This window comes from Apis florea, unplaced genomic scaffold, assembly GCF_048593485.1.
Source record: "Apis florea isolate Af1SG1 unplaced genomic scaffold, ASM4859348v1 contig_3158_pilon, whole genome shotgun sequence".
Lineage (NCBI taxonomy): Eukaryota > Metazoa > Arthropoda > Insecta > Hymenoptera > Apidae > Apis > Apis florea.
This window is the reverse complement of record NW_028256713.1, coordinates 6,696,899-6,724,684: the sequence shown is the minus strand read 5'-3', so window position 1 is coordinate 6,724,684 and position 27,786 is coordinate 6,696,899. Positions and strand designations below refer to the sequence as shown.

At 25.9% G+C, this 27,786-nt stretch overlaps 2 protein-coding genes and 1 long non-coding RNA gene across 3 annotated transcripts; 2 read left to right on the top strand and 1 right to left on the bottom strand.

The window, feature by feature from the left end:
* Positions 1-263: 263 nt before the first annotated feature.
* On the bottom strand, positions 264-26,730 carry LOC100867222 (cholesterol transporter ABCA5). The gene is made up of 27 exons (XM_086909705.1): positions 26,460-26,730; positions 19,232-19,397; positions 17,420-17,711; positions 14,523-15,232; positions 13,743-13,864; positions 7,935-8,108; positions 7,682-7,863; positions 7,392-7,596; positions 7,234-7,309; positions 6,812-6,965; positions 6,497-6,683; positions 6,277-6,420; positions 6,051-6,201; positions 5,894-5,967; positions 5,367-5,819; positions 4,945-5,294; positions 4,457-4,863; positions 4,125-4,385; positions 3,754-4,021; positions 3,489-3,663; positions 2,983-3,319; positions 2,590-2,864; positions 2,366-2,512; positions 1,903-2,282; positions 1,560-1,767; positions 1,133-1,472; positions 264-1,054 (listed from the first exon to the last, which is right to left on the bottom strand). The coding sequence occupies exons 5-27, from the start codon at positions 13,833-13,835 to the stop codon at positions 951-953; spliced, it is 5,145 nt and encodes a 1,714-aa protein (XP_086765831.1). The 5' UTR covers positions 13,836-13,864; positions 14,523-15,232; positions 17,420-17,711; positions 19,232-19,397; positions 26,460-26,730; the 3' UTR covers positions 264-950.
* Positions 8,770-11,305, top strand: LOC105736918 (tubulin polyglutamylase complex subunit 2). Its single transcript, XM_086909761.1, has 3 exons — positions 8,770-8,954; positions 9,214-9,644; positions 10,478-11,305. Exons 2-3 carry the CDS (start codon positions 9,401-9,403, stop codon positions 11,074-11,076), a joined length of 843 nt encoding a protein of 280 aa, XP_086765887.1. The 5' UTR covers positions 8,770-8,954; positions 9,214-9,400; the 3' UTR covers positions 11,077-11,305.
* Positions 11,727-12,767, top strand: LOC105736919 (uncharacterized). The gene is made up of 2 exons (XR_001112917.3): positions 11,727-11,894; positions 12,326-12,767. It is a non-coding gene; the product is annotated as an uncharacterized LOC105736919 (long non-coding RNA).
* Positions 26,731-27,786: the final 1,056 nt, after the last annotated feature.

Below are 27,786 nucleotides of genomic sequence, written 5' to 3'. Positions count from 1 at the left end.
TCAGAAAAGATGATAAGCAAATTGGAGAAGTACATATTCATAAATATGTAATACATATTATCTTATATGCACAAATTAAACCGCCCATTATGTTCTGTATATAATATCTTTTCTAAATAATGATATAATTTCTTTCAACAATATTCGAAATAATTGCGAGCAATAATAAATATTAATAAATGAATATATAAATATTCCTATGTTTATTAATATCGATAAGTAATTCATTGAATTCAGGATATTTAAAAAGAATTTAATATTGATTCTTGGATCTGTATCTTTTTGCTGTTAATCATGTTTAATATTATTCTTATAATAATGATAATAACGTTCCAATTCCACAGCAATATTATTTATGAGACCTATTTATAATATTCATAGGAATCGAATAATAAACTATATTACAATGTAATTTAAAAATTATGAATATTACTATTTAAATAGTATTAGTATTTTTGATGATAATCGAATAAATCGTTCACAGTTTCCACATTACACGATTTTCTATTTACAGCTCAATTAATTTTTATACATGCATCCATTTATCTCACGATAATTATCTCCAGGAAGTCACTTTTAATTCTGACAAACGCAACAATATATCGACACAAAAAAAATATCTAATATTTTTAATGATTAGGTCGATCAAATGTATAACGTAAAAATACGTTTTCTTTCATTCACAGAGTTGTCAGGTTAAAATAGAGTTTACCTTCAAAGTCTGCGTTCAAAGATATAAAGTTCTTTTGTAATTATTAGAATATTCTGGATATTTAGAATGCAGAAATTGTTTAACTTCGTTCTCAATAATATTTATATGAGAACATTAAAGAACAAATCACTTCTTCCAATATGAATAATTTTTTTACACTTTTTGCACAAATTGAGCAGTTCCATGAGTATTTCACTATACAACACGTGAGAATAAACACATTCATTTGTGTAAGTTATCATTCTCCCAAGTTAGATTCATCATAGTGAGAAAATTTAAGAAAAACTTGTTCCAAAGTAGTTTGGCTGAAACTGTATTCTTCAATATCCAATTCAAGCTTGGCTAAAATTCGAAATATCAATTAAATTATTAAATTAATAAAAATTTTTAATGATTTTTAATTATTTACTTGATGTTTACCTTTCTCCAATTGCATAAAACACTCGGCCAGCGAGTTAACTGCATGTTGAGGTACAGCAAAAACTAATCTGTCGGCAAAACTTTCTTCTAAAGTTGCATCTGGAAAAAGACTGGAAACAAATTCCTTCAAACTTGTAATTCTATCACCGGAAGGTGTGGTAGGTGTACAATCACCGCCCAAAAGTTTCATTTCAAGAGTATAGCCTGCACCATATAAATTCTTCAGATGTTGAGTAGAACCAATACACCTTAACTCTCCTTTTACCATTATACCCACTCTGGAACAGAGAGCATCAGCTTCTTCCATTGAATGAGTAGTTAAAATTGCACCTCTACCACCCTGTTGTATAATAAATTTATTCATAAAAAAATTATCATCAACAATCATATATTTAAAAAGATTAAAAGTTTTAACAGAAAAACAAACCTGAAAACTAGCAAGAATTGTATCCCATAAAAATCTCTTAGATCTAGGATCCATTCCTGCACTAGGTTCATCCATTAAAACAACTTTTGGACCTCCAATCATTGCCATAGCAAAACTAAGTTTTCTTCTAGTTCCACCTGAACATTCTTGAGTTTGTTTATCGGCATGTTCATGAATTTGTAAACCAGTAAGGTATAAATCTACAATTCTGAAATATAAAATTTTATTTTACAATAATTTTTTAATTAAATATATATTCTAAGAATTTTATAATTATTAAAATAATTTGAATTCAATATTATCCGAAATATTCGATTTCTGTCAATATTATTCTTATTATCACCTGTCAATATCTCCCCACGGTACACCACGAATCGCAGCATAACATTCTAAATGTTCCCTAACAGTAATATTCTTCCATTGAGCATCATGTTGGGGACAATATCCCATTTGTTTAAAAGCTTCCGTTATATTGGAATTAATATTATGACCACCAATTTGTACCCTTCCTCGAGTAGCCGCTTCTTCTGCTATGATAATTTTCATTGTTGTTGTTTTGCCAGCACCATTATGACCAAGTAATCCAAATACTTCTCCTGGTTCAACTGCTAATGATAGATTTCTTACAGCAACTTTTCGTTGTATTTGACTAGCTTCTTCATCTTGTTTTGAACAGCAACTGCATGATCCTGATTCCTTTTGTCGATACTCTTTTCTTAAATTCTAATAGACATGTAAATTTAATTATATATATATAAAATTGATATACATAAATTAAAAATAAAATATGTAATAAAAAATAATACCTGTACTAAAACTACAGGTGGTTCTTGAACAGATGAAGAAGTAATAAGATTAAAAACTTTCTGCCTTTCAATTTTAACATCTCCATCTTCGTGTTCTCCAATGTCAGAATTTTCCATTATTTCTTCACCGATCGAACCACCATTACGCTATGAAGATAAAAGAAACTTTTATTTTATACTTTAAATATGTATTTAATTTTTTAATCTATTATATCAATACTAACCAAAAAATGCTTCAATATATCGCCAATATTACCACCACTTTTTTTAATATCCAATAATAAAAGCACGAAAAACCACATTGGACAGTGTAGAAGCACACCAAAGGCCATTAAAGTGATTTCCGTGGTTAAATAATCGGACATAGTTAGATGATGGCAAGCAGCGTTAATTGAACACATTATATGTACTCTTTCTACATAATATACTGCAGCATATGGTATGTATAATGTATTTAATAAAGAAAAAATTACGTGTAAAACGAATGCTGCCGTCCCACCTAAAAAATTTATTAATAAGTTGATATTAATTTATAAATATAATTGTTAATAAAAATTGGAAATTACATTTAAATAAATGAATTTTTAATAAATAATAATTTTTGGAATATAACTTACTAAGACCTAGCATATCAAGAGTTGTGACTAGTATAAACGGTATAAGTCCAAAGAACGTAGCAATATTGGGCAAAATGCTTTGAGCTGAATCCATCTTGTCAAAAATATAACTCAAACATGTCGAAAATAGAATGGATGATGGACAATAAAGCATTAGAAGACCACCTAAGGTGATGAGTGCTGGTATTTCTTGAAGCGAAGGCACATCAAAGACAAATATGATGCCAAGGATACATAAACTTATGAATGTCATCAGGCCGATAAGTACAATAAAATATGTTAGGAAGTACATAGAAAATGACAAACCGTTGACACGAAGCTGATTCTTTGCTTTTATCTAAAAATATGAAAAATATTGTAAAGAATATTGTTTTATAATATATAATATTATTAATTATTTATATAATAATTATATTATAATATTTAAATAAATAATATAAATATCTAAAATAAGAAAATAAATAATATATTATTTTAAAAATATGATTAATAAAAAAAAATCTTACTTCACGATCATAAACCATATCTACAACTAAGGTTATTGGTAACAATATAAAATGCATTCCAATAAATAGAGCAGAACTCGCTGTGCCAATATTAAATTCTTGTGGCTGAGAAGTTTGTTGAAAAGGATGCGTTTTAACTTCAATACGTGTTAGATTATCTTTATCTGAGATCAACCTAATTAGAAGAAAATAAATAAATTTTATATATACAATTTTATATACAATTATTTAAATTTGCGATATATTATTGAACTATTAATTATACCTATAATAGGTGTTTGATAACAAGTTTATCAAGATTGGTAGAGAATGTTGCATAGTATCGTTATATGCGATAATCAAATTGATTTTAGATAGACTGTATTCATTGATATTGAAAGCGGCAACGTGTGGTGCGATTTTTAACAAATTTGCAAAATTTCCGTGGTACTCTTTAATATATTTTACATCTTGACCTATTCCATCGATTAAGTCTGTGATATCATGGTCGGTACTATTTGTGTACAAAATTTTTGTCTGATTTCCGTAAGTATCTGTAAAAACAAAAACAAAAACAAAAACAAAAAAAAAAAACAAAAAAAAATGTTCAATCCAGATAAAAATTATTTGTTAAGATACAATTATTTCAAAATATACCGTTATTCAATTTAAGAGACTGCATTTTAACTTCAACTGTTTGAATGCTATGTAAATGAAGGCCAAGAACTATCAGAAAAAGAGGCGCAACGATAGTGAAATACAATAACTGAATGTTCCTAAAAAGCCTGAGTATTCTTAGGCGAAGCATAGCATATAAGATTTGAATGAAATTAGGCCGAATTTTTATGGGGTCTAATCCGAGGCCGAGAACTGGAGGGTTTCTATCATTATGAACACCATCCGGTAAATCTCCTGCCTCTACAGTAATAAAAATGAAATTAATACATTATAATCTTTTTAATATTTTGAAAGTGTTAAATTGAATATACCTTTTGCTTGACCATCACTCTGGACAGTAACACCTTCATTTTGCAAGCTTTGATAAGAAGTGCTTTTTGATTGTAATGATAAGGATCTACTTAATGCACGATTGCGTACCATTTTTTTTGATAAATTATCCATCGTATATTCAGGACCTTCGTCCTTTTCTAAATGTAAGAATACTTCCTCTAGAGTAGTCATCGATACCCCGTAGCTACTAATACCCAATCTACTTGATCGAGTTTTAATTTCATGTTCTATAGCTGAAAAAAGTGGTGCAAAGCTTTCTACTGAATTATGAGGTAAAATAAAACTCAGTTCACGGCCATGACGTCTCGCTTTTTCTGCTTTTGAAACATGAGACATTACCAATCTAGTAATAGCGTGTTCTCTTGCATTTCCTTCAAGTACTAACCTGTAAAAAATCAACAAATATATTTTTATTAATTATATTGTATCATATCATTCTTCATTTTTTAATAAATATCGGACATACGTTAAATGATATCCAATGCCAAATTTATTTTTTAAGAATAAAGAACTACCGCAGCATCTTAGTTTTCCTTTACTAATAACTGCTTTTCTATCTGCTAGTATATCCGCTTCATCCATAAAATGAGTCGTCAGTAAAATCACTTTTCCGTGACGTCTAGATTGTAAAAAAGACCACATCTGTCTTCTGGAGTAGGGATCAACTCCAGCTGTAGGTTCATCCAGAATAATAATTTTCGGATCACCGATAATGGCGATACCTACGGATAATTTCCTTTTCAGTCCCCCGCTTAAATATTTTGCAAAAGTATCTGCCTTCTCAGTTAAATCGATATCTTTTAAAGTTTTATTCACCTAAAAATAATCAAATATAACAATTTGTTATTCATAATTTATAAAAAAAATTTTTATATAACTTCATGTTACCTCGTGTTCAATCATCGATCGTGGAATACCACGTACAGCGGCAAAAAATTCAAGATGTTCGCGAGGTGTGAGAAGATCAAAAAGAATATCATGTTGTGGACAAACGCCGGTCATACTTCTGATCATCTGCATATCATTAGAATCCCGAACATCGTAACCAAAAATCAAGGCAGTGCCAGCGGTAGGTGCAGTCAAACCAGTTAATATATTAAAAAGACTAGTTTTGCCAGCTCCATTGTGTCCAAGTATCGCTGTGATTTGGCCTTCATAAATCGTTAAATTAATACCATTTACAGCTTTAATTTCTGGTTTACGACATTTTTGATAGGATTTGTAAAGATCAACTATTCTAATTGCTTCACGACCTTTCATTTCACGAACTACTGGTTCAACATCGCGATTAGTTTCTTCACCAGGAATAAAAGAATTCGATTCACCATTTGATGATGGTACCTATAAATACAATTTTAAATATATTTTTTTTTTATTTTCATATTCATTTCTTTATTATTATTAATAAAATTCACCCGTGGAGCTTTTCTTTGACACCAAAATTCAGGCGTGAAGCAAAACCAAGGAGTTCTTTTTGTTCCGTATTCACCTTAATTATATATTTAATATTTAATTATTCGTTATTAATAACTTAATGGACATAATAATAAAGTATACTTTTAAAAAACATACTTGGTATAACACAATCAAAATAGTAAGCTAAGCAAGCATAGAGAATTATGTCTAATGTCATCATAATAAGACTTCCTCCAAATGGTATACCAGGACCTGACCAAAGATTGTCAAAATTAACTCCTTCTCCTTGTAAATCTAATACAAGCGCCTATAAAAAAATACAAACATTTTTCTATAGAATATTTCTTTTTTCGTGAAAATATTATTTTCCTCTAATACAAACCTTATCCATAGCTAAAGCAACTCCTGTTGGACTAAGAAGAGAAACCAACCAAAATGGTACAGAACTAGAATCGTTCACAAAGACTTGAATAAAGTACATCAAGCTCATTATTGTGACTGCAAAATTGCCAAGTACACCGGCAGTCTAATAAAAATAGTTAAGATTAATTTACTATAGTAATAATACGATAATAGTATAATAATATCAATAAAATATTTACTCGTGACTTATCGAAGAAGGGTGTTATCATAAAAGCGAGCATGATTATAGAGAAACTATATAGTACTACTAAAAGAAATATTGGTAAAAAGTGTGTGTGCTGAAACATTTGTAGTGTAAAAAGTAATATTACTCCGACGGCAGAAAGTAACAAGACAAAAACGCTATAGATAATGAACCATGATAACCTGAAATAAAAATGTTAATTTTAATTAGTTTTTAAAAATTTTCATTTTTTAATTTATTAATATTATTAATATTTTATATATTACTAACATTTCAATGTGAATTTTATAAATAATATTTATTTACTTACCAGAAAATCGAATCTTTTAGGCCCATTATCTTCATTCCTTCCTTAATCTTTTTTTCTTTTTCACCGACTATCAAGATCAGAAGATAAGTAACAAATTGTGAAATGGCCAGGACCATAAAAAGTGGTATAACAACTCTAAAGGCCAACATCCAGTCTAAATAAAAAATATTCTTAGAAAAAAAACAACATTAAAAAAACAAAAAAAAAAAACAAAAATAAAAAAACTAAAAAAAGCAAAAAGTTTAAATATAAATTTAATTTATAAACTATAATTTATTTTTATAAATTTTAATTTATATAATTACTATAATTATATAATTTAAAAAATTCAGTAATTTTTAATCAATAGATTTTTAATCAATTTTTAATTAATAGAAAGATGAAAAAATTATTTTAAAACATTCCTAATTTAAAACTTTTACCTGCGGTGAAAGCTTCTTTAGGAAACATTTCTAATTTAATATCCGGTATAGTTATATCTGTATTCCTCGTATCTAACTGAAAATTATTAATATAGAGATTTAAATCAGTATAAAATATTTTTTTATTATGAATTAATCTATTATATCAAGAAACATACTCTTATCTTTGTAATATCCATTATCATTTGTAACGCCAAGAAACCTGAGTGCAAATAATTATTCGCAGGACATGATCCACCAGTTTCTATCGACAATACACCACCTAACCAATGGCTTGTATCTTTCCGACAAGTAACTGGGGCAGAATACAATTCAGTCGGCGAAGGTGGATTCGTATATGATGGATTTGTTCTTATCTCATATCTAATGTAAATTAGATATTGCATTTAAATTTCTTAATTTTAGCTATTGCAATTGATTATTTCAATTAAATATTATTAAATATTACAAGAGATGTTGAGATATAGGTTGAGAATCTTCGAAGATTACTGCTAGGGGAACGCTGTATGGATCTCTCCAATATGCTGCTTGCAAATCATCCTTCGTATCAAATACCACGAAATTTAAAGGAAGCTTGCCAGGATAATCCCACATTGATAACCACAGAGCATTCATTGAATTTAAAAAGGCCTAAAATAGGAATATTATAGAAAATGATCATTGAGAATACAGATAAAATTGTTAATAACAAGAACATGTACCAAAGTTTCTGTTGAATTTGGAACAACAGCTATCGTATTGTTCTTGTAGCCATTGAATGTCTCGAATATACCACCTTCTTGTCTTTGTGTTGTCATTGCGGGATAGTTTGGATTCGGTGGTAATACTTTCACCACGATTAACACACCTAGAGTGCAAAGAGGGAGGAAAATCTCCTGTGAACAATAAAACAAAACAACATAAGAAAGAACATAAAGGAAAAAATATTATAAATCAAAATTAAAATTTTAACATTTTTTAAAGTTATTTTTATATATAATATTCTATGTTTAATTTAGTTTAATTATGCTTAATTTAATTATAAAATCACATGATTTATTTATTATAATACAAATTTTAATTAATACATTTCAAATAAATGAAGTAAATAAATAAATTTAGATTTATTTCAAAAACATTATTACTTTCACTTTTAATAAAAATATTTGAAAAATAATTTATGATAATATAATAAATTGTTCAAAGTAAAAAGAGATTAAAAAAAATTAAATATAGAAAAAAAGAAAAATATATAGAACAAAGATATTTTTAATTCTAGAATCAAACAAGTTTTTTATTCGACTCTCAACCGTCATCAGCAGCTGTTCTTTTATATATATCTAGTTAAATAATGGATATGTTAAATATGTTGTTCATGATGATTGAATATAGGAGAGAAAGTGCATAGTAGTTTCTGAAAGGAACCTCCCTCGTGCGTGTATAATAATTATTTCACCTGTACCCTCTCCCACACTTATCGTGCAATGTAAACCTGCGCAAGCGTTCGATACAACTCTTGTTGGTTCGTTTGAATATGAGAAAAGTGGATATACTAGTAGTTCGCTTTCGTATTCCGTCACCATGACGATCAACAACGGACCAAACCAGTCCGATTCATTAGCACGATTATTCTTGATTTTACAATCGTTTACAAGCAATTTAAAATTTCCTTGTTGTAAATCAAAATTTCTTATTCATAAAAGAATTTATACATAAAAAAAATTAATTAAAAAAGAAAAAAAGTAAATAATAGTGTATATTGTAATAGATTGGGAAAAAAAAATAATATCAAAAGATAATTGGTTTTGAAGAATTTAAAAAATTATATTGATTAGAAAATAAAAATTCTTCTAACAATAACGAAACGTAGTTTTTCAAGAAATCATTTGGATTGAAAATTTCGAAGTTTTCTCTTTACTGATAAAATAATTCAATTTTAGTGCAATTTAACAGTTCGTTCTTCTCGACGCATAATCAAAAATCTTTATTATATAATTTCAGATACTTCGTTCTGAATTTTTTAAAAATAAAAAATGTTTATCATTTGAAAGAATGATTTTTAATTGTTAAATATTGAGATTGGTACAATATTTAATTAATAAAGATTTAATAAAGATTCGAAATATCTTTGAAAATCGTTTTTTGTGGGAAAATTGATGAATGAATATTAAAAAAAAAAATACACTCGATGTCTTTCTTCGTCGATATCGTAACAGAGGATTCTTTTTACGAGAATCTTACATTAGGTGTGGTCAAGATTCTCGAAAGTTTTCCATACGTAAAAAATGTACGAGTCGATCGTAGAAACGGATGTGAAACTACGGTCATTAATAGCTGGGAGCAACGCCATTGTTGTACACTCCCGGAAGATGTTAAGAACTTTTATGCCTCGATCGATGGCTTCCTGCTTCAGTGGAATCTCGAGATAGCAGGTAAAATCTCTTCTAAACTTATCCACGCATTTCGATAATCCTCTTTGTCGGCTTTCATCCATGATTATTGTTTGATCCCGTGCGTTATTAATGATTTATTTGATATCTCTATTTCCGACTCTTCAATAGCATCATAATTTCAATTTCTATTTTCTATTATAGTCTTTCTATGTTTTTTGTAATATAATTCTTCCTTTATAATTCTACGATTTGAATAAAAATAATTTTTATAATTAAAAATAATTTTAAATATTAATTAATTTTCTGAAAATATATTAATATTAGAATTATCAAATTACAATAGAAGTTTTAGATTCTTTGTTTTTTGAATTTATTAAGAAAATAAAAATTTAGTGAAAATATTAATTTTCATTAAGATAAAATTTTGATTATATACACATATCTATCTAATTTCATAATAAAATTTTATTTAATATTTATTTATGTATATATTATATATAATGAGATATATATTAAAACTTCATAATTCTAATATTATAAGTATATTAAGTTGATGATATTGTTTTAAAATTTTAAATAAAAATAATCTTTTTTTTTTATTTTTTCTGAGAAAGATAAAATAGAATTAAAATAATTATCTTTATAAAAAAATACGTAGATATCAATTAAATAATTAATAATTTAATGTATTATATTAATAATACATAATAATATTATATAGTATTTAATCATATGTATCAATTATCTCATATGAAAATTATAATTAAATTACATATTTTATATCAAACTAAAACAATATAATATCATTATTAATTGTTATTAATTTTGAAAATTGATAATATCTTTACAAAAGATTTATCTATTTTATACAGGTGAAGAATTTTCTATAGGATGCATGGAAATTGGCACCTTTTCCTCTTTAAAACGCTATACAAACAATTCTAAAAATCATCAAACAGATGCTACTAAGAAAGAATCTTACAATGACATCCATAAATCAGACAATGAAACCATTTGCGGTAGTTCTACCGATCTTGAGAATGCAATTTCACTTCATTTGCAGGAAAATGATTACAAAATGTTTGAAATAGCAAGATGCTTTCCAGAAAGTGAAATTGCCAAGATCTATTTGGTATATCGTATAAAACCGGAAGTGGAGTCGCCAACAATCTGGCTACATCGAGAGAATACTAATAAATGGTATCGCTTAGCAGAAAATTTCACTGTATACTTTCGTATGATGCTTGTTCATTTGGGTTTGCCATTGTGGCAATGTTGCGTGGCTGGTTTGTCTCTTCCAGCATGGGTACAACAAGTCTATTTTTTAATTGGTCCTCATTTACTTCCTTCTACCGTTGAACCGATGGAGACTATTTCTACTTCCATGTGGAACAATGGACCTACAAATATTATCGATCCAGCTATTTTTAAAGGAAGAGAAGGAAAACAAAAAAGTTCAAAAAAGAAGTAATTTTTATAACATTATGGTTTCATTCTTCTTAATATATGATTGATAAGATTCAAGAGCAGATAAAATTAATGTTTTTAAATTAGTAGAATGTACATCTACATTTATGTACGTAAAAGTAAATTATAAAATTATAAAAGTAAATAATATTTTTTTCATGAAAATATTTTTTGTTGGATATATCGTTGTTATGATATCATAATAATAAAATTTCATTAAAGCATTAATAAAACATGTATTAATACATTTTAATATATTGATAAAATTTTCTAAAATTTTCTTGTGATTCAATATCTCTATTCACAATTTTTCCAGAAATTATTTTCAGAATACATTTCTAATATCTGCCATTATTTAAAAACTATTCATATTTTCCTCCAAATGTCAATCATTAAAAATAAAATGTACTGTTGAAATCGACCAATGTACTATGAAATCATCAAACAGTAAAGCTAAATGAGTGAATTTATTTTGAGAACTCGAGATCATACTATGCTCCAATATATTCACATTGTCCTTGGTCAATTGTATCAAAGAAGAAACAAAGAGAACACTGTGTTCCATTTCTAATCTATTTTTCAAGATCAATGGAAAAATAATAATAAGACAAATTAAAAAATTTTATTTTTTCCTTCTTTTCTCCTCTCTTCTAGACCCTTCCACGACGACCCTTGGCCCAGTTGGCACAAAGCTAACGTAAAAACACCCAATGAATTGGCAATACGCCTTCCCCCGTTGGCAGACGTGAATGTCCACGGAACGTAGTCACTTCGTCGCCGTTCATGGAAACTATCTGCGCATCTTTCTCTTCATTGTAACTGGTGAATTTGGATTGCAGCTTTACTGGCACCCAACATACACATTTTTTTTTTCTTTTTTTTTTGTATTCCCTCTTTTTTTGATTCTTGCATATTCGATTTATTCTCTATTTTTATTCTATAGTAGATTGACTTATATATCCAATTCACCAATTTGTTCATATGTAAATTTCTTCTCAATGAAATGGTTTTTAATAGTAATTGTTTTCAAAAAACTTTTAATGATAAAGAATTGATAATTCCAAGTATCGATTAATGATTAGTTTTTTATTTTGGAAAGCAAAAATTATTTTTTTCCTTTTATTTCTCTATTCATATCAACATAAAATCTTTGAAAAGAAATTTTATATAATAAAAATAAGAAAAATTGATAATTAAATTATTTAAAATATCTAAAATAAATGACAACGTATAGAATATAATCTGTCCCACAGATTGCAGAATTCACTTGCCAAGATGCCAGAAACGCCACAAATATTGACACTAGCGCCAATAAAATAAATACTTGTTATATAAAGAATTTTTATGAACAAAAATTTCTTAACAACAATGATCAGGTAAGATTAATAATCATTTTATTATATATCTATTTCGTGTTATTATATAGATCTTTTTTTAGTTATCTATTTTAACATCAATAATCATCATGTAAATTTTCATTACTTAAATAAAAACAATATACTTCATGATATCATATAAGTATGTGGTCACATTCTTTTATACAATTCAATTCAATTGTTATAGCATCTTATTACCAAACAGATAAGCAATTATTATTTTTTATCTTTCAGATAAAATATAATGAAAAATTCTAGAATTTCTTTCCTTATAAGCAGATTAAGTTTCATTTAGAGAATTAATAAATATTAAGTGTCCGTACTCTTCTTTCTTCAATTTTTAATTGATGTTTTATTATTGAATCTTTTTTCTTTAGTAATCTTCTTTCATATAAAATATGTTATTGTTCAAATATTATTTTGTTACACTGTTCATCAAAACTTTTGCTTCGATTTGTTAAGATAAAGGGCAGATCGAAGAGAAGAGAGAAAAGGCGAGCCTAAATATAGCTCGTTAAAGGTAGAGAAAATCGATTTATACATAAAATAAGTATTCGTATCTATACTTAGTTCTGGCCTCCTAACACGAACTACCACTCGATTAAGACTTCTCGTTCCATAAAATGGTAATATAAAAATTCTATAATAATAATTCAAGTGTATACTTGAACCTCTGCGTGATAGTCTGAGTCAGATTTCTCATTCCTTGACAATCGGTGAAACATAATCGCATAGTTCCTTCTTAACGCAATGTATGCTGACACATTCAATACAAACTTGAAAGATTCTACTGGAACCTTGAAACCAGATCAAACAACTATACGGTGTTATTTAATTATACAAAATTAGTAGTTTTTATAAATTATTCACAATTTTGTTGTTTCTCTTCTTTAAGTATATACTTGATTAAAGTTCTATTATATGTATATTATTGATGATTCATAACATGTGGAAATTCAATAAGATCAAACAGATATAACTTAAATATTCCACAGGTAAACAGGATCTCATATTTCATATTCATTCGATTAAAATTTCGTGATTGATAATCAAAATAATATATAGAATTTAATAAAAATTTGAAAAATAAATTAATAAACTAAACATTTCAGAATTAAATTGGTGTAGTATAAAATAGAAGAAGAAGAAATATTTTGTCAAAAATTGTAAAACAGTTTTAGGAAAAAATATTATAAGTTTTTTTTAGTTTCAAGTTCATGTTAATTATAACGGATGTTATAATTAATCTTGTTAAATCAATTTTGGAGTGTTAATTGCTTTATAATTAACATACCGCCGTCGTCTTCCGTTTCTCACGCTTTTTCAAGAGAAGATTCCTCACGAGCATTGCTCGCAGTTGAGACAAGTAGACCCCGCACGTACCCATTTTGCGAGATGTACTCGTCTTTGTAATTTCTGCAACATAAACGGAAGCAAGATAAATTTTTTTTTTATAAAACAGAACATGGAATTTAAATTAATGTAATATATTGATTCAAGTGTGCTTTTTATCAAACTGGCAAATGTATTTAATGAATTTAATGATAAAATAAAATACTTAATGATTAGTATTATACATGTTTGTTTAAAAATGTATAGTTTGCAGAATTTTTTTTAGAAAAATATTAAATTATTAACTGATTAAAAAATATAATATTTTTATATTTTAACAAGATTATCTTCCCATCTTCCTAGAACCAATCATTTTGTCTTTATCAAATCAGATAATCATCTATCATTTTTATTATTTTTTATTAATCTAATTACATTCAAATTCTACAAGCAATTCCATCCAAATCTTTGAAAACTTTTACTTTCTGTCGACTTTACTATCCTATTATAATTTCCATTTCACTGAGCATTCCCTATTAAAGACCTCTTCAACCTCAAATCTATTCGATTTCCTGATCCAATCAGATATTTTAAATCTAATATTCTCTTCACCAATCACCCTAAATCGAATCCGATTAGAATGCAAACTTTTTTTCATGCTCGATCATTAAGTTATGGATATTTCTAATTATTATTGTGCGAGAAGTTGGCCATTATATTTAAAAGTAAAAAATGTACTCACTTATAATTTTGATGATGACAAATCAACAACACATAACAGTATTAATTTTAAAACTCTTATTATAAGTCTATAATAATATATTTTAAAATTAATATCGGTTTTTCTAAAACTTTGTTCAATTACATTATGATTTGTATTTGCTATGATAATTTCCTGATGTGTTCTATTCTTATGATTTTCTTAACCAAATTTTTACTTTTGCTTCGTACTTCAATGTATCTCGTTTTTTTTCGATAAACATGCTCCTCTATAAATAGATTTACGTTATGAGAGTTTCGATTAGCAATAAAAATTTATGAACGTTATATTTGTAATCGTACGAGAGGCCTACAATCAATCAAACTCAAATTCCTTCCGCTTGTCAATTTCTCATCGCTGAAACAGTAGGGCTTTCCTAAATTTCAGATTCGTATGGATCTATATTTCGCGGTATCGGGTGAACCAATCGCGGGAAAAGATTCTTATTGATTAACATCCAGCTATGCCGATGATTGGCCCCGGCCGTGACGAAGGTTTTTGCTTCGACGTTTGGACTTTTTGTTGGAAAGTCACGGGCCTAGTAACGTCTGCTTGCCATGTAAATACATAGATACAGCAGTGATGTGGTCGATAATTCGTCGTTTGCACTATTTAAGCATTCGCGCGTGTAAGAGCGAGCAATATGCCATCGAATATGTCAAGGTCTTCGTATATAGTTCCTCTATAGTAACCTATGAAAAAAAAAATAATTTATTAGTGGATAGGTAGATGGTAGAAGTAAGAGTTGAGACCAGAATAACAATGGAATTGAAAAGAAGAGAAGATGTGGATAGAATATACGATAGTGGGAGATGTAAATGTGAACACATGATCTTTTTGATGATTATTGTCAAATGATTTTATAAAGAATCAATTTGAATGAACTTGATTGAATTTGAATCAATAATGGAAATTATATTTTTATTATGCTAATAATATTTATACTTATTAATATTAAAAAAATTCTACTATTGTTCTATTATAATGTTAAAGACATTTATAAATAAAATATGATTTTATTATAAATAATATTATAAATAAATATGATTTAACATTGCTGTAAATATTGAAAAATTTAGAAAATAATTCCTTTTCAAAAAAAAAATCAAATTTGATGATACAATTAAGTTTTATACAAAGACAATAGGAAAAATGAAGTAATTCGAAAGATCATGATAATTAATGTACGATGATAACCAACGATGCAAATAGTTGATAAGAAATTCAACGTGCATTCTTTTCTCTATCATGGCATCAATAGACGATTGTTGCATAACACTGACTTCATTCTACGTGCAAGTTGAATTTCCGGTCATATCAGAAATTGCAGCTGGAAACTTCTTTGTCGGAAAATAAGTAGAAATTCTTTAATCTCATCATTTAGATGTAGATCTGGAGATTTAAGAGAAATAAATTGGTGAAAAAATTTTGGATGACTTTTATTCGATCCGTGCCAATATTGATCAAGTTGATGTTATTTTTTAAGCAATATCATTGTAACTTTCAGATGGTTTAATTGGAATAATGTATTGGTTCTTGGAATAATGTATTCCACGCTTATTGTTAATAATTATAAATTGATAAAATTAAGAATACATATTGTGCATTGTATTATTATTTATATTATACACTAGTATAAAAAGTTTTGTTATTTTTATAACGCATGATTTTCTCACTTAAATTTTTTTTTGTACTATTTCTTTTTGTTGAAATTTATAATATATAAAAAATATATGCTATAATATAATAAAAAAAAGTACAAATTAAGTTAAAAATTAATGCCAACTGATTTCAATTAAAATTTCAATCTTTTCTAGAACAATTTGTTTTTCTTAACAATTCTATGATTCACGTTTCATGCTATGAAACACGAATAGCTAGTCGACGATTAGTTGATTATCATCTATCAAGTAACTATACACGTTAGACGTTTATATCTACAAACGAAGTACGAATGTGCGATTCATAGGAATCGAATTGTAAAAGACACAGTACTTGGCAATAAAACCAATAACAAAGCGTTTATAAACTAATTTAACCGATGGCCAACGGTGTTTTATCGAAACGATAAATTTATCTTATCTTAACCTTTGCGAAAATCGATATTCCCTTTCTTTACACTTGTTTGCGCAACAAAAGACGTATTTTTTCATAAGCGAACATTACTGCAATATTAGTAGCAATTTTTGCATAACTTTTCAAACATTATTTTAAAATATTTTAATTCTTCTTTTATTTATTTTTTTTTGTTGGGAAAAATGTGAAATGAACAATTAATTTTGTTAGCTTTTTCTTTTTATATTTTTTGGTTTTATTTGAGCTAAATAATTGGATAACTATTAATCTTTCTTAATTAGATTATCTTCTTTTTAAAATATAAAGATCTAAAAATAATTACTCAAATAAAATCGTTAAATAAATTATCAAAATTATTTACTTTCCATTAATTTCTAAATAAAATATTTTATAATTTTTATAATACATTTTACTGAAAGCATCAAAAATTAAATATCGTTATCGGATTATTCTTCGCTTAATATATAAAAATCCAAAATCCTATTTTGAAAATTTCAAAGGAAAAAAAGAACCATGCTCATTGACAGCATTCAATATCGATAAATAAAAAAAAAAAATAATAAAAAAAAATAAAAAATAAAAAAACGAGGTCGTTCGATATTTTCCATCAACACGAGAGAAAAAAGAAGGAGGATAGAAAAATAACAAAGAGAAGAAAACCTCAATCTTACCTATTCGATTGGCCCAGCAAATGAAAAACCAAACAAACAAACAAACAAAGAATAAAGAGAAAAATAAAAAATAAATAAATAAATAAAAATGAAAAAGATACCAATTTGCTTTATTGCAAACGTGAAACTTACGTGAATCACGTGCTGCTCGGCAGTTGTATCGAAAGGGGCGACTCTAATCGACCGTGCCCTCTCCCTGATCGAAATTGGCAGCGTAGCCAGTGTAGGCAGAGGTAGCAGTGCCGTGGCCGTTTCTATTGTACCCGATTCCGATCGATCGTGATTCGCGAACGGACGTACTACAAGCTGCGACAACGGCATCTCGATGAACGACGATGGTACGATCGCTGCATCGCCGGTGCGCGTTTGTAGAGCCGCTGCTCCTAGCCATCCTCGTTTCCGATTATCCAAGACTTTTCACACGCTGCAATTCATCAAACACACAGGTTTTTATAGAGCATCAATAGAGGAAAACACGTAAATCGTGTTAAGGAGGAATCAATCCGGTGGAGGATTATTAAGCTAAAAGCTTTAATCCTATATATTGGATATATAAATTGACGACACATAATAGCGGACAAAAATTCAACCCTTCGCGATAAAATACATGCCGAGATATAATGAGATTGTAAATGAAACTATCGAAAAATAGTATCAATTGATATTTGAGAGATCCAATTAAGAGTTTTGCATTTTGTTTTAGGTTTTTATATTGGGAAAAAGATGATGACTGATAACGATGTTTCATGAATTTAGAATGAGAGATTTTAATAGAAATGTAAATTTTTGATTCTTATATATATATATAAAAAAAAAAATGTGTTTACTTTTCACTGATTTCTTTTTCTTGAACATGGTGTACACTATTTTGTTTTATCAATATTATAGTATATTTACGGACTATTTTGTCTATTTTTTAATATTTTAGCTTCAAAACTTATGAAAGCATTCTAAACTACTTGTTAAATATTTCTATTTCATTATCCAAAGAATTAAATTAATTGTGAAAGTTAATAACAATCGACGAAGTAATTCATCTTAATATATTTTCTAATCAGGATTAATAAAATAATTTCTTATCTAAATGAATTCTAAGATGTTAACATAGTTATCTTCTTAATAGGTTATCATAATATATGATATGTAGATACTAAACAATTAACAATTTGTAATCTTATTTAATGTCTTACTCACATATACATATACACATGATACACGTATATGTAAATTTACTATACTTATGTCTGACTTTAATTTATACATTGAATGCTGTAGATTGTCAAGAAATCTGATTGAATCAGAGCAGTTTCAAGAAATCAGTATTCTTCATTAGCTATAAGATTATTTTATAATTTTTTTTTTTTTTTTTACTTTATACAATTTTTTTAATAACATCGCGTCAAACGGTTTCAAAATTTTAATTTGAATATTTGCAAATATAATTTATATATCATATCATATTTAAAACTTGAACTACTTCACTATATTTCTTTCATGATAATGTTGACGTATGTATAATGTTTGGGCAATAATTATCGTATGTTGGATTCTTAATCAAAATAAGTTTCCGTTTAGAACAGGTTTCCGTTATACCAATCAACATATTTAATTTCATTATTATATTTATATTATTGATTATTATAATTTCATCATTTAATAATATTATTTGTTCAACAATTTTAGATAATGATCATGCACATTATCAATGATATTATTCCTAAGAAATGATGAAATATTATATATAAATAAATACATTAATTGTATACTTATAAAAAAAATAAATTTGTAAAATATATAAAACAACAAATATATAAAACATATAAAAGTCGATTAATGAAGAATGAAGAATTTTTTTTGGTAAACTATAAATTTCTTTATAAAAATAATAATGAAAAAAATAAATAAATCATTGATACTTAAGGTATTTAACAATAAAATACTCACATTTGGCCAGAATAAAATTAATCCAGTCCTCAGTCGTCGAAAGCAATTCGATGAGAAAGCAGATTGAGGACCAGGATGGCGATTTTTGGGATGGACTCTTAGCCTTTCTGGCTTGCTCCATCCATCTGGACTAAGTTCAATTGGAAAAAAGCGGTTTGCCCTTCATCTACAAACAAATAATAACGAAAAACATTCTTTTATTTATTCGTTATAAGCCAAATTGAAAAATAAAGAAGCTTTGTTTCACATTGAAAGATTTAACTCATGGAAGGAAAACTAATTTCGCAAGAAATTGAACTTTGAAACATCGTGCAACAAGACAAAGAAGAGATACGATGAAATAAGCTAATAAAAAGAACAAAGTTTCAATTTTTTATTAAGATAATTACAAAATATCTCAGTAAGAAAAATACTTCATCGATCTCTTGCATAGATATTTTAATAGGATAAACGATTTAATATTGCTTTATCTAAGGATATTACGTCACGCGATTATTCTTACTTGTATATATGTTTAATAGTAGAAACATTAAACAAGCAAAAATTCTGTTTAGATGATGTCACATTTTATTGAGAAAGCATTACAAATAATGACACTTAGTGAGATCATTGATAGATCATGAGAATAATATTAGATATTATAATTGTTCATTTTAAGTTATTAGTTTTATTAAATTTTTAATAAATCTGTTTTATGTTCGATTTTTAAAATAATATGATTATTGAATTTTTTAAAATTAATCTTTGTGTTTCTAAAAATATTTTGTATTGAAACTTCTTGAAAAAACTTTTTTATATTTTTAAAAAATTATATACATTACTTAATATATAAATATTATAAAAATATATTTTTTAATATTTTTATTAAATAAAAATATTATAACATCAATATAAAAATTGGAGTATATATGCATAGGATAAAATTTAAATTCCAAAAAATTCTTTTTATTAAATCCTAGGGATAATCTCGATTTCATTTTTTAAAATTTGGAATGTTTTATTTAAAATTCATTAATATTCGATAAGTTTTATTATATTGATATTAAATATAAATCATATAAAAGCACTTATATAAAATTCTCTTTTTCTATGTAAAATATAATTAAAAAAAAAAAAAAAGAATAGACATCGTATATGTTTTCAACAAAATTATTAGCAACGAAACACGCGACATTTCCTTCGTCCCTGAAACTTAATTCATTCTGTAGAATTGTACGGAAACGCAAGACCCTAATTGTCTTGATCATATTATATCTCCAGCAAACCATATTTTATCAAGAATTCTCCTGGAATCCTTTCTCGACGAATTCCTTCGATATATAAAAAAAAAATTTAAGAAAGAAAGTAAAAATTGTTTTATAAATTATAAAATAATAATAATATTTATAACAAATATATATAATAATAGTATTTATTAATACTTAGAAATAATATTTATTACAGAAATTATTAATTTCTTACCAAGTTATCAATTCTTATAGGTTAATGCATTAAGAATTTAATAAAATTCTTTTTCTAATATATCTATATTGTTTCATTTCTTTGAGATTTCATTTTCTTTCTTTAATTATTTTCTTTTTCTTCATTGATTCTTATATTATCAAATTAATAATAATGATTTATATTGATTGCGTTCGTTATAATTTTCTATATAAGAAAAAAAATAATTAGAAAATTAAAAATAAAAGAAATTAAAAATTTAATTATATAAAAAATATTAAATAGAAGAAAATTATATGAATTGTTTAGAAAATTATATTATATAAAGAAAAATAAGCAAATAAAAAATTACATAATTTATATTATTATTCAAATATTGTATCAATTTAAAACATATAAAATTTCAATTAAGATTTATTTTTAAAACCAAATTGTTATAATATTCCGTATCACTATCCTATTTAAAGGAACTTTGAATTCTTGTTGAAGTCTCTTAAGTATTCCTTACACACAAACTATGCATCCTCATTCACATAATAAGCGAAACACACAACAGATGGACGTGGATATAAATAGTTATAATTCAAGTATAAATACTGAGTATGCGGTCGAGTTTTCTTCGATCAAACCTCGTGGCACGTTCCATTATTCATTCGATTCATGCAACATAGTAATACCATAAACAACCAAGGTTTTCTGATAAAAATGCAAATCCGACAAAATTCTGTCCTTTAATCCATGCTATGTGAGATCAACTTCTTCGCGATCCAGTAAACGAAGATGCGGAAGAATTTATGAATTTCAAGTGAATTTTTCGATTACTTCCTCAAAGAAATATTGTCCTGTTAATAAAAGAAGATTTTACAAAATATTTTTAGAAGTGTTGTATTTATATATAAAGATACAATTAATATTTAAAACATATGTTGAAAAAAAAAGCTAAAAACTAAAATCTAAAAAATGTTAATTATATTTAATGAATTTAAAATTTTTTTTTCGATAAAAATTTTATATTTTAGAATCGAAAAGTTTATTAAATGATTTAACATTGGAATAAAGATAATTATTGCATTATTTATCGTGCATAATACGTTTTCTATTGTGAATATTTATAATTCTGAATTGAAATTGTAATCAAATGATAATAGAATATATGTAAATCTAGATTACTAAACAATCGACATTCATGAATAAGAAGTTAGATAAGTGTTGTTTTTATATATTAATTAAATCTTAAGTTACTTGAGCTTAAGTAATAAGATTCGATTTGTTGGTTAAATAATTTGTAACAAAGGATTATATGAATCAATCATCACAGTCAATCATATTATATGAATAAATCTTGTGTTAAATGATCGATTAATTTCAATCATTTCAAATTAATTCAATTTAATTTAGAATTATTTAATCCTTAAATGTAATGTATTAATTCTAAATTTATTTATCTAAATCGTGTAAAAGATAAAAAAAAATAATTTTAATTTTCTATTGCAAGATTTTTTAAAAAAATTATACTGAATTATTTTCTTTAAAAATCAATTTAATACAATATTACGAATAAACAAAATAAAAAATATTATTTTTTGTTCATTTAAAAATATCAATATAAATATCCAATCAAATTATTATTGTAAATCATAAATCATTCTCCGAATTTATTCAAAATCTTAAATCAATTTCAATTTTCTCTAAAAATACGAGCCATTCGATTACTGTTTTTTTAGAAATCTAATAAGTTATCCAATACAGATAATAAATCCGTGTCGTTGTATTTTAATTTGGCTGTTCACTTTGAGAAATGCACGATGGGAAGATCTCCCCCTAATCGTGTAATTTTGCATCGGAGGGCACGACGCGATACTCTTTTTTAACGAAGTGGATTTCCCGCGCGTATCCTACCGGATGTAGACACTTGTCGGTGTATAAATAATAAATACGAAATGCACGGGAGACTCTGGCTAGACACGCAGGGTCTTCACCCCACGACATCGAGGGTTGTCGAGGTAAGGAACATGCCAGACAAACCGACGCCGCGTCGTAACGACGATATTACTGACCAATGATGGATACGAAACGACAGTAATTTTTCGAATTACGTGCCAATATAATATATTACGATTATTAATTATAATTATAATTATAATTAGGTTAATGATATTTTAAATAAATTTTATATAAAATTCGCATGATATAATTTCGAGTTTGATGTTTTGCTTAAAATTTTGAAATTTTTAAAATTTATATCTTTTGTAAGATTTTTTATTTATATCTGAATCAATCAATAAAGCTATTAATATTAAATTAAAGAAATTAAGTTAATAAGTTTGGTATCTTTAATCTTTAATTTATTTCTAAGTTAATATCTTTTTTTAATTAAATTAACATTTTATAAATTTTCAAAAAAGTATATCATAAAATATAATATAAACCATATTAAACCTATAAATATAGCATAAACCTATACATATAACATTATTTGACTAATTTTTGTTATTTTTAGTATTATTTATTATCAAATTTGTTGTTAATAAAAATTAAAGAATTATTTTTTTTTTTATTAATGTTTTTCTACTAATTTTTCTACTAAAAAGATTAGAAAAAAAAAATTAGAAGAAAAACAAAAAATAAAATCTTCGTTAAATTAAACATATAATTATGTTTGCATTGTTATTAATTAATTATATACAAAATGATTCAATAGATTAAATTAATATTTTTTATTAGGATTGATGTAAAAAAAAAAGAACAAATTTGTCTAAAAAACAAATATGATGTAAGAAAAATTTATTTTTTTTCAATTCAAAAAGATTTTCTATGATATTATTAATTCTATATTTTTTAAATAATGATATTATGATTCTTATTGAATAATTCTGAAAAGACTTAAAATAATTCTTTAAAACTTCTTTCTATTTCATTTTTTTTTATCCAAAACAAGATCTAGCAGATCTAATACTAATGACTATATAAAATATAATAAATAATATAATAAATATAATAATAATAAAAACAGAGTCTAATGAATTACCTTTATTATAATTGTTTTAACGTATTAAGTTCTTAGGTTGTTATTTTAAATGATATTACCAAATATAACTGAATTAGATTAAAAGCTAAATAATGATTATCAGATTTAAAAGTCCTCTTTAATTTCTCAAGATATAAATTCGTAATATATGAAAAAAAAAAAGAGGTTTAATACAACAAAACAAAGAATACAAAAACCCAATACATAAACGTATAAACGTCTCGAAGCACTACAAAGACCTTAGAAGATTACTTGTTGCAATTGCAGTTATACACATATCCAGGATTTAATCGTATCTGACGAAAGTCACGTAAGCAGTAGACATTATTCTTTGCAAAAGAACATCTTGTTATTCTCACAATAGAAGAGTAATAATTAATATTAATTATTATATCAGAAATGTCATTAAACATTTAAATGAATTAATTGAACTTTGATATAGATTTATAATCTATTTTGTAAAGCATATGGATTGATTTTTCATAGGAAACATTGAAATATAATTTCATTTTATATTAAGATAAAAATTTATTATATTATAAAATCAAAAAAACTATATTTAATATTTTATTAAAAAATTTTTCTTTATTAAAAAATAATTCAAAAATGAAAAATTTTTTTCTAGTTCTATTCCTAAAAAAATTTTTTTATTCAATTCAAACGATTGAGATATTACAAAAGTTATTGGGTTTGATGCAAAATAATTTTTTACCGCGTAATTATACATCTATTTTCGTTGTTTTCAATGAAAAAATAAGGAAAGATTGCATATATGATTGCAATAATATTATGTTATTTATGTGCACTTATTGTGATTATAATATAAAATTATAATATAAAATTTAAATGCAGAAAAAAGTATATCAATTTCAACTACAAAAAATCAAATCTTGTTATAAAAATTTAAAAATATTAATTAAAATAATAAGATAGAAAATACATTTTTGTTTCATTAATTGAAGATTTAATCAGCATGAGATCATTTTCATCACTGTTTTATAGATGCAGATTCATTAATTCAATTTATGTCATCTCATATATTTGTTGAAAATAACAACTTTTTCCGAAAAATATAAAAAATGCATTTCTTTAAAATATTAATATTTAATTTAAAAAAAATTAAATTTTATTTCATAATTAATGATCTTATAATATGATACTTAATGATACTTAATTTCATATCTCACTTACCGATGAATAAAACTTAGAGATGAAAAAGCACAATTCTTTGAAAGAAAGTCTCAATTTGTTAAAAATAAAGATCGTTTTCGGAAAATTTAATTATGGACTATTAAATGCTTATTAATTCGAGTCATAATATTTCGACAATCCCACTACAATTTCTGCATTTATTTCTTTACTATAATAATCCTTACGAAATTCATAAAAAATATAATTATCATCAGTCTTTCACTATTACTTCGTTAGTCATCACATTATCTATGATTCATAAAAATTTAATGGTTATAATATCGATTTAGAAAATATAATAAAAATACCAGAATCTTATTATATAATATAAATATATACATATAATTATGATTGTACAATTTTTATATTTTATCTTGTCATTTTTTTCACTTTCGTCTTCGTCCTTTTTATTAAACGCATGAGAGAGAGAGAGAGAGAGAGAGAGAGAGAGAGAGAGAGAACGTCAAGTTGGGTCTATCGACCGGAGGAGAATCAGAGGGCGGAAGAGGGTCAGAGACGCGGAACTTCACTAGAACGAAAATTCCGTCCAATTATTGTTCGTATAATCCGCATATAATGTCGATACACAATATCATTTATGCACGAAGTATCTCGTTAGATGAGACGCGTCATCTTTGTTCAAAACGGTCAATGGTTTCTAATTCATTTAGGGCGCATTTAAAGCGATTATTACTTTTACACTGGTACGTAGAGGTCGCTATACGTCATCCTCATAATAATAATGCCCTCGATCGTTTTCTAAAATAACATTTTATTAAACTATTTTCTTTTTGTAATAAATTATATTTATCCAAAAAGTCAATTTTCATTTATAAATCAATTATAGATTGACTTAATTCTGAAAAATAATACGAAAATTTATCTTTGCAATATATATAAAGCACAATGGCTGAAATTGATCTACCATGAAGTCTCATTTTTCGTATGAATTACTCAAACTTCGTATTCTCAATATTTTATGAATCAAAAATAAAATTTATGATAGATATATTTTTCAATTATATAAGAAACAAATTTATAATCTAATTATATTTTCTAATTTTTTTCTGATGAATCAATTTATAATAACGTCATTGATATAATACTATACTGAAACGTGTTTCGATGAAAAGTTCATGTTCCTCTGGTTGCAAGACATGTTGAAACGGTCAGTTACCAGAAATACACTCGCGAGTATGAACGAATATGAACAAAATGTAAGATGCAACTAAATGGAATGAATGAAAAAAAAATAGATAAAATAACAAGAACGAATAGAAAATACCAAAAAAAATATATATTAATTTAAAAGGAAGATAATATAAAATATAATAAATCAAATACGGACAAAAAAGAATTAATAAAAATTAAGAAAAAATATTCATTCTATCCCTGTTATCTATCTTCTCTCTCATTCGATCGTAACACACGTTCGTTCTCTCTTTCTCTCTTTCTCTCCCTCTCTCACAGCTCCCGCTTCACTCTTCATGAAAATCGATTCGTTACCGGCCTAGACAGCAGTCCACATCGAACGATTCAAAATTGTATTTTTTTGCATTAAAACGTTACCTTATTACTCGTCGTATTAATTGGCGACCATCGAATTTGAAATTTTCCACGAATAGAAGTTACAAAATCTCATCGACCGGCATAATTAGTTTTCGCTTGCTATCATTGTATTACAGATATAAACTTTGCGACACACTCAAAAAACGAGTCTCGCGAGAGACACAAAAGTAAACGATGTCACGATTAAAACTGTTGAGAGTATAAAGAAATAAAAGAAAGTCACGATTAAACACACCCTCAATGCACACCTGTCGGCCGACGACGCCAGACTGCGCGAGAGCGCCACCTTTCTCGCCTGTTCCATTCCATCCCCGCCACCCTTCGTAACGCTTTATATTCGCTATCTTCCTCTTTCCTTACACCGTTATTGTTCATTCTATTCCTCTTTTTTCTGTTATTTTTTTATTTTATCGCATTCTTTTCATTTTATAATATTTTATTTTCTATAATAAATTCAATTCATATTTATATATCATATTTATTTAATGAATCTTTGTTTCTATTTCATTTTATTACTTTCTGTTTCTATTATATTTTATCATATCAAATATCCTATTTTTATATTATTTTTTTCTATATTTCTATTCTATATGTATCTATATTTGTTTGCTTAGTGTATCTTTTTTATTCTCTTATTTTTATTCTAATCTTTTCACGTCATGCAAACTATCTCTCTTTATCATTTTTATTTCTTTTTTTTTTCTGCTTCAACTCTGCTAGTCTACAAATTCTGCTTCAATCTACGCAGTCGTGCAATTCGAGACCGCCATCATAAATAAGAACTATCTTTTTAATATTTCTTGTCTTTTTAATTTTTTTATTTTTTCATTATTCACTTTCAGTATTTAGAAATAAGAATTTGGAATGTATTTATTTATCTTCTTCTAAAATAATGCAATATATTTATTTATTGATATTAATTGATAGATGATGACATGCCTTTTATTCTTTTACTATTATTATCAAAAGAAATATATGAGATATTTAGAGATAATATTAAATAAAAATAATATCTATTCGATCTTTAAAATATAAGCTTATAATGTGAAAATCCAAATTAGTAAAATAAGTAATAAAAAAAATTAAGTTTATTTTAAAATATTATGACGATATACAATTTTTTATGATTTTTAATTTCATATTTTTTTATCACATACATCTTTATTATATAATCTAATATTCGTTTATATATACTAATTTTTTATATATATACTATATTATTTTATATATACTAAATTTAAAATTAATTGTTCTATATACAATTATAAATTTTTAAATATGAACAATTTTTATGTAGGAATTTATAACTTTTTATATAATAACGAGA

Coding starts and splice junctions, on each gene's coding strand:
- LOC105736918 (XM_086909761.1), top strand. CDS start 9,401: ATGTCTTTCTTCGTCGATATCGTAACAGAGGATTCTTTTTACGAGAAT. Junction 9,645..10,477: donor GTGGAATCTCGAGATAGCAG/GTAAAATCTCTT, acceptor TATTTTATACAG/GTGAAGAATTTTCTATAGGA.
- LOC100867222 (XM_086909705.1), bottom strand. CDS start 13,835: ATGGGTACGTGCGGGGTCTACTTGTCTCAACTGCGAGCAATGCTCGTG. Junction 8,109..13,742: donor AGAAACGGAAGACGACGGCG/GTATGTTAATTA, acceptor TATTGTTCACAG/GAGATTTTCCTCCCTCTTTG. Junction 5,968..6,050: donor TTTTGATTGTGTTATACCAA/GTATGTTTTTTA, acceptor TATATAATTAAG/GTGAATACGGAACAAAAAGA.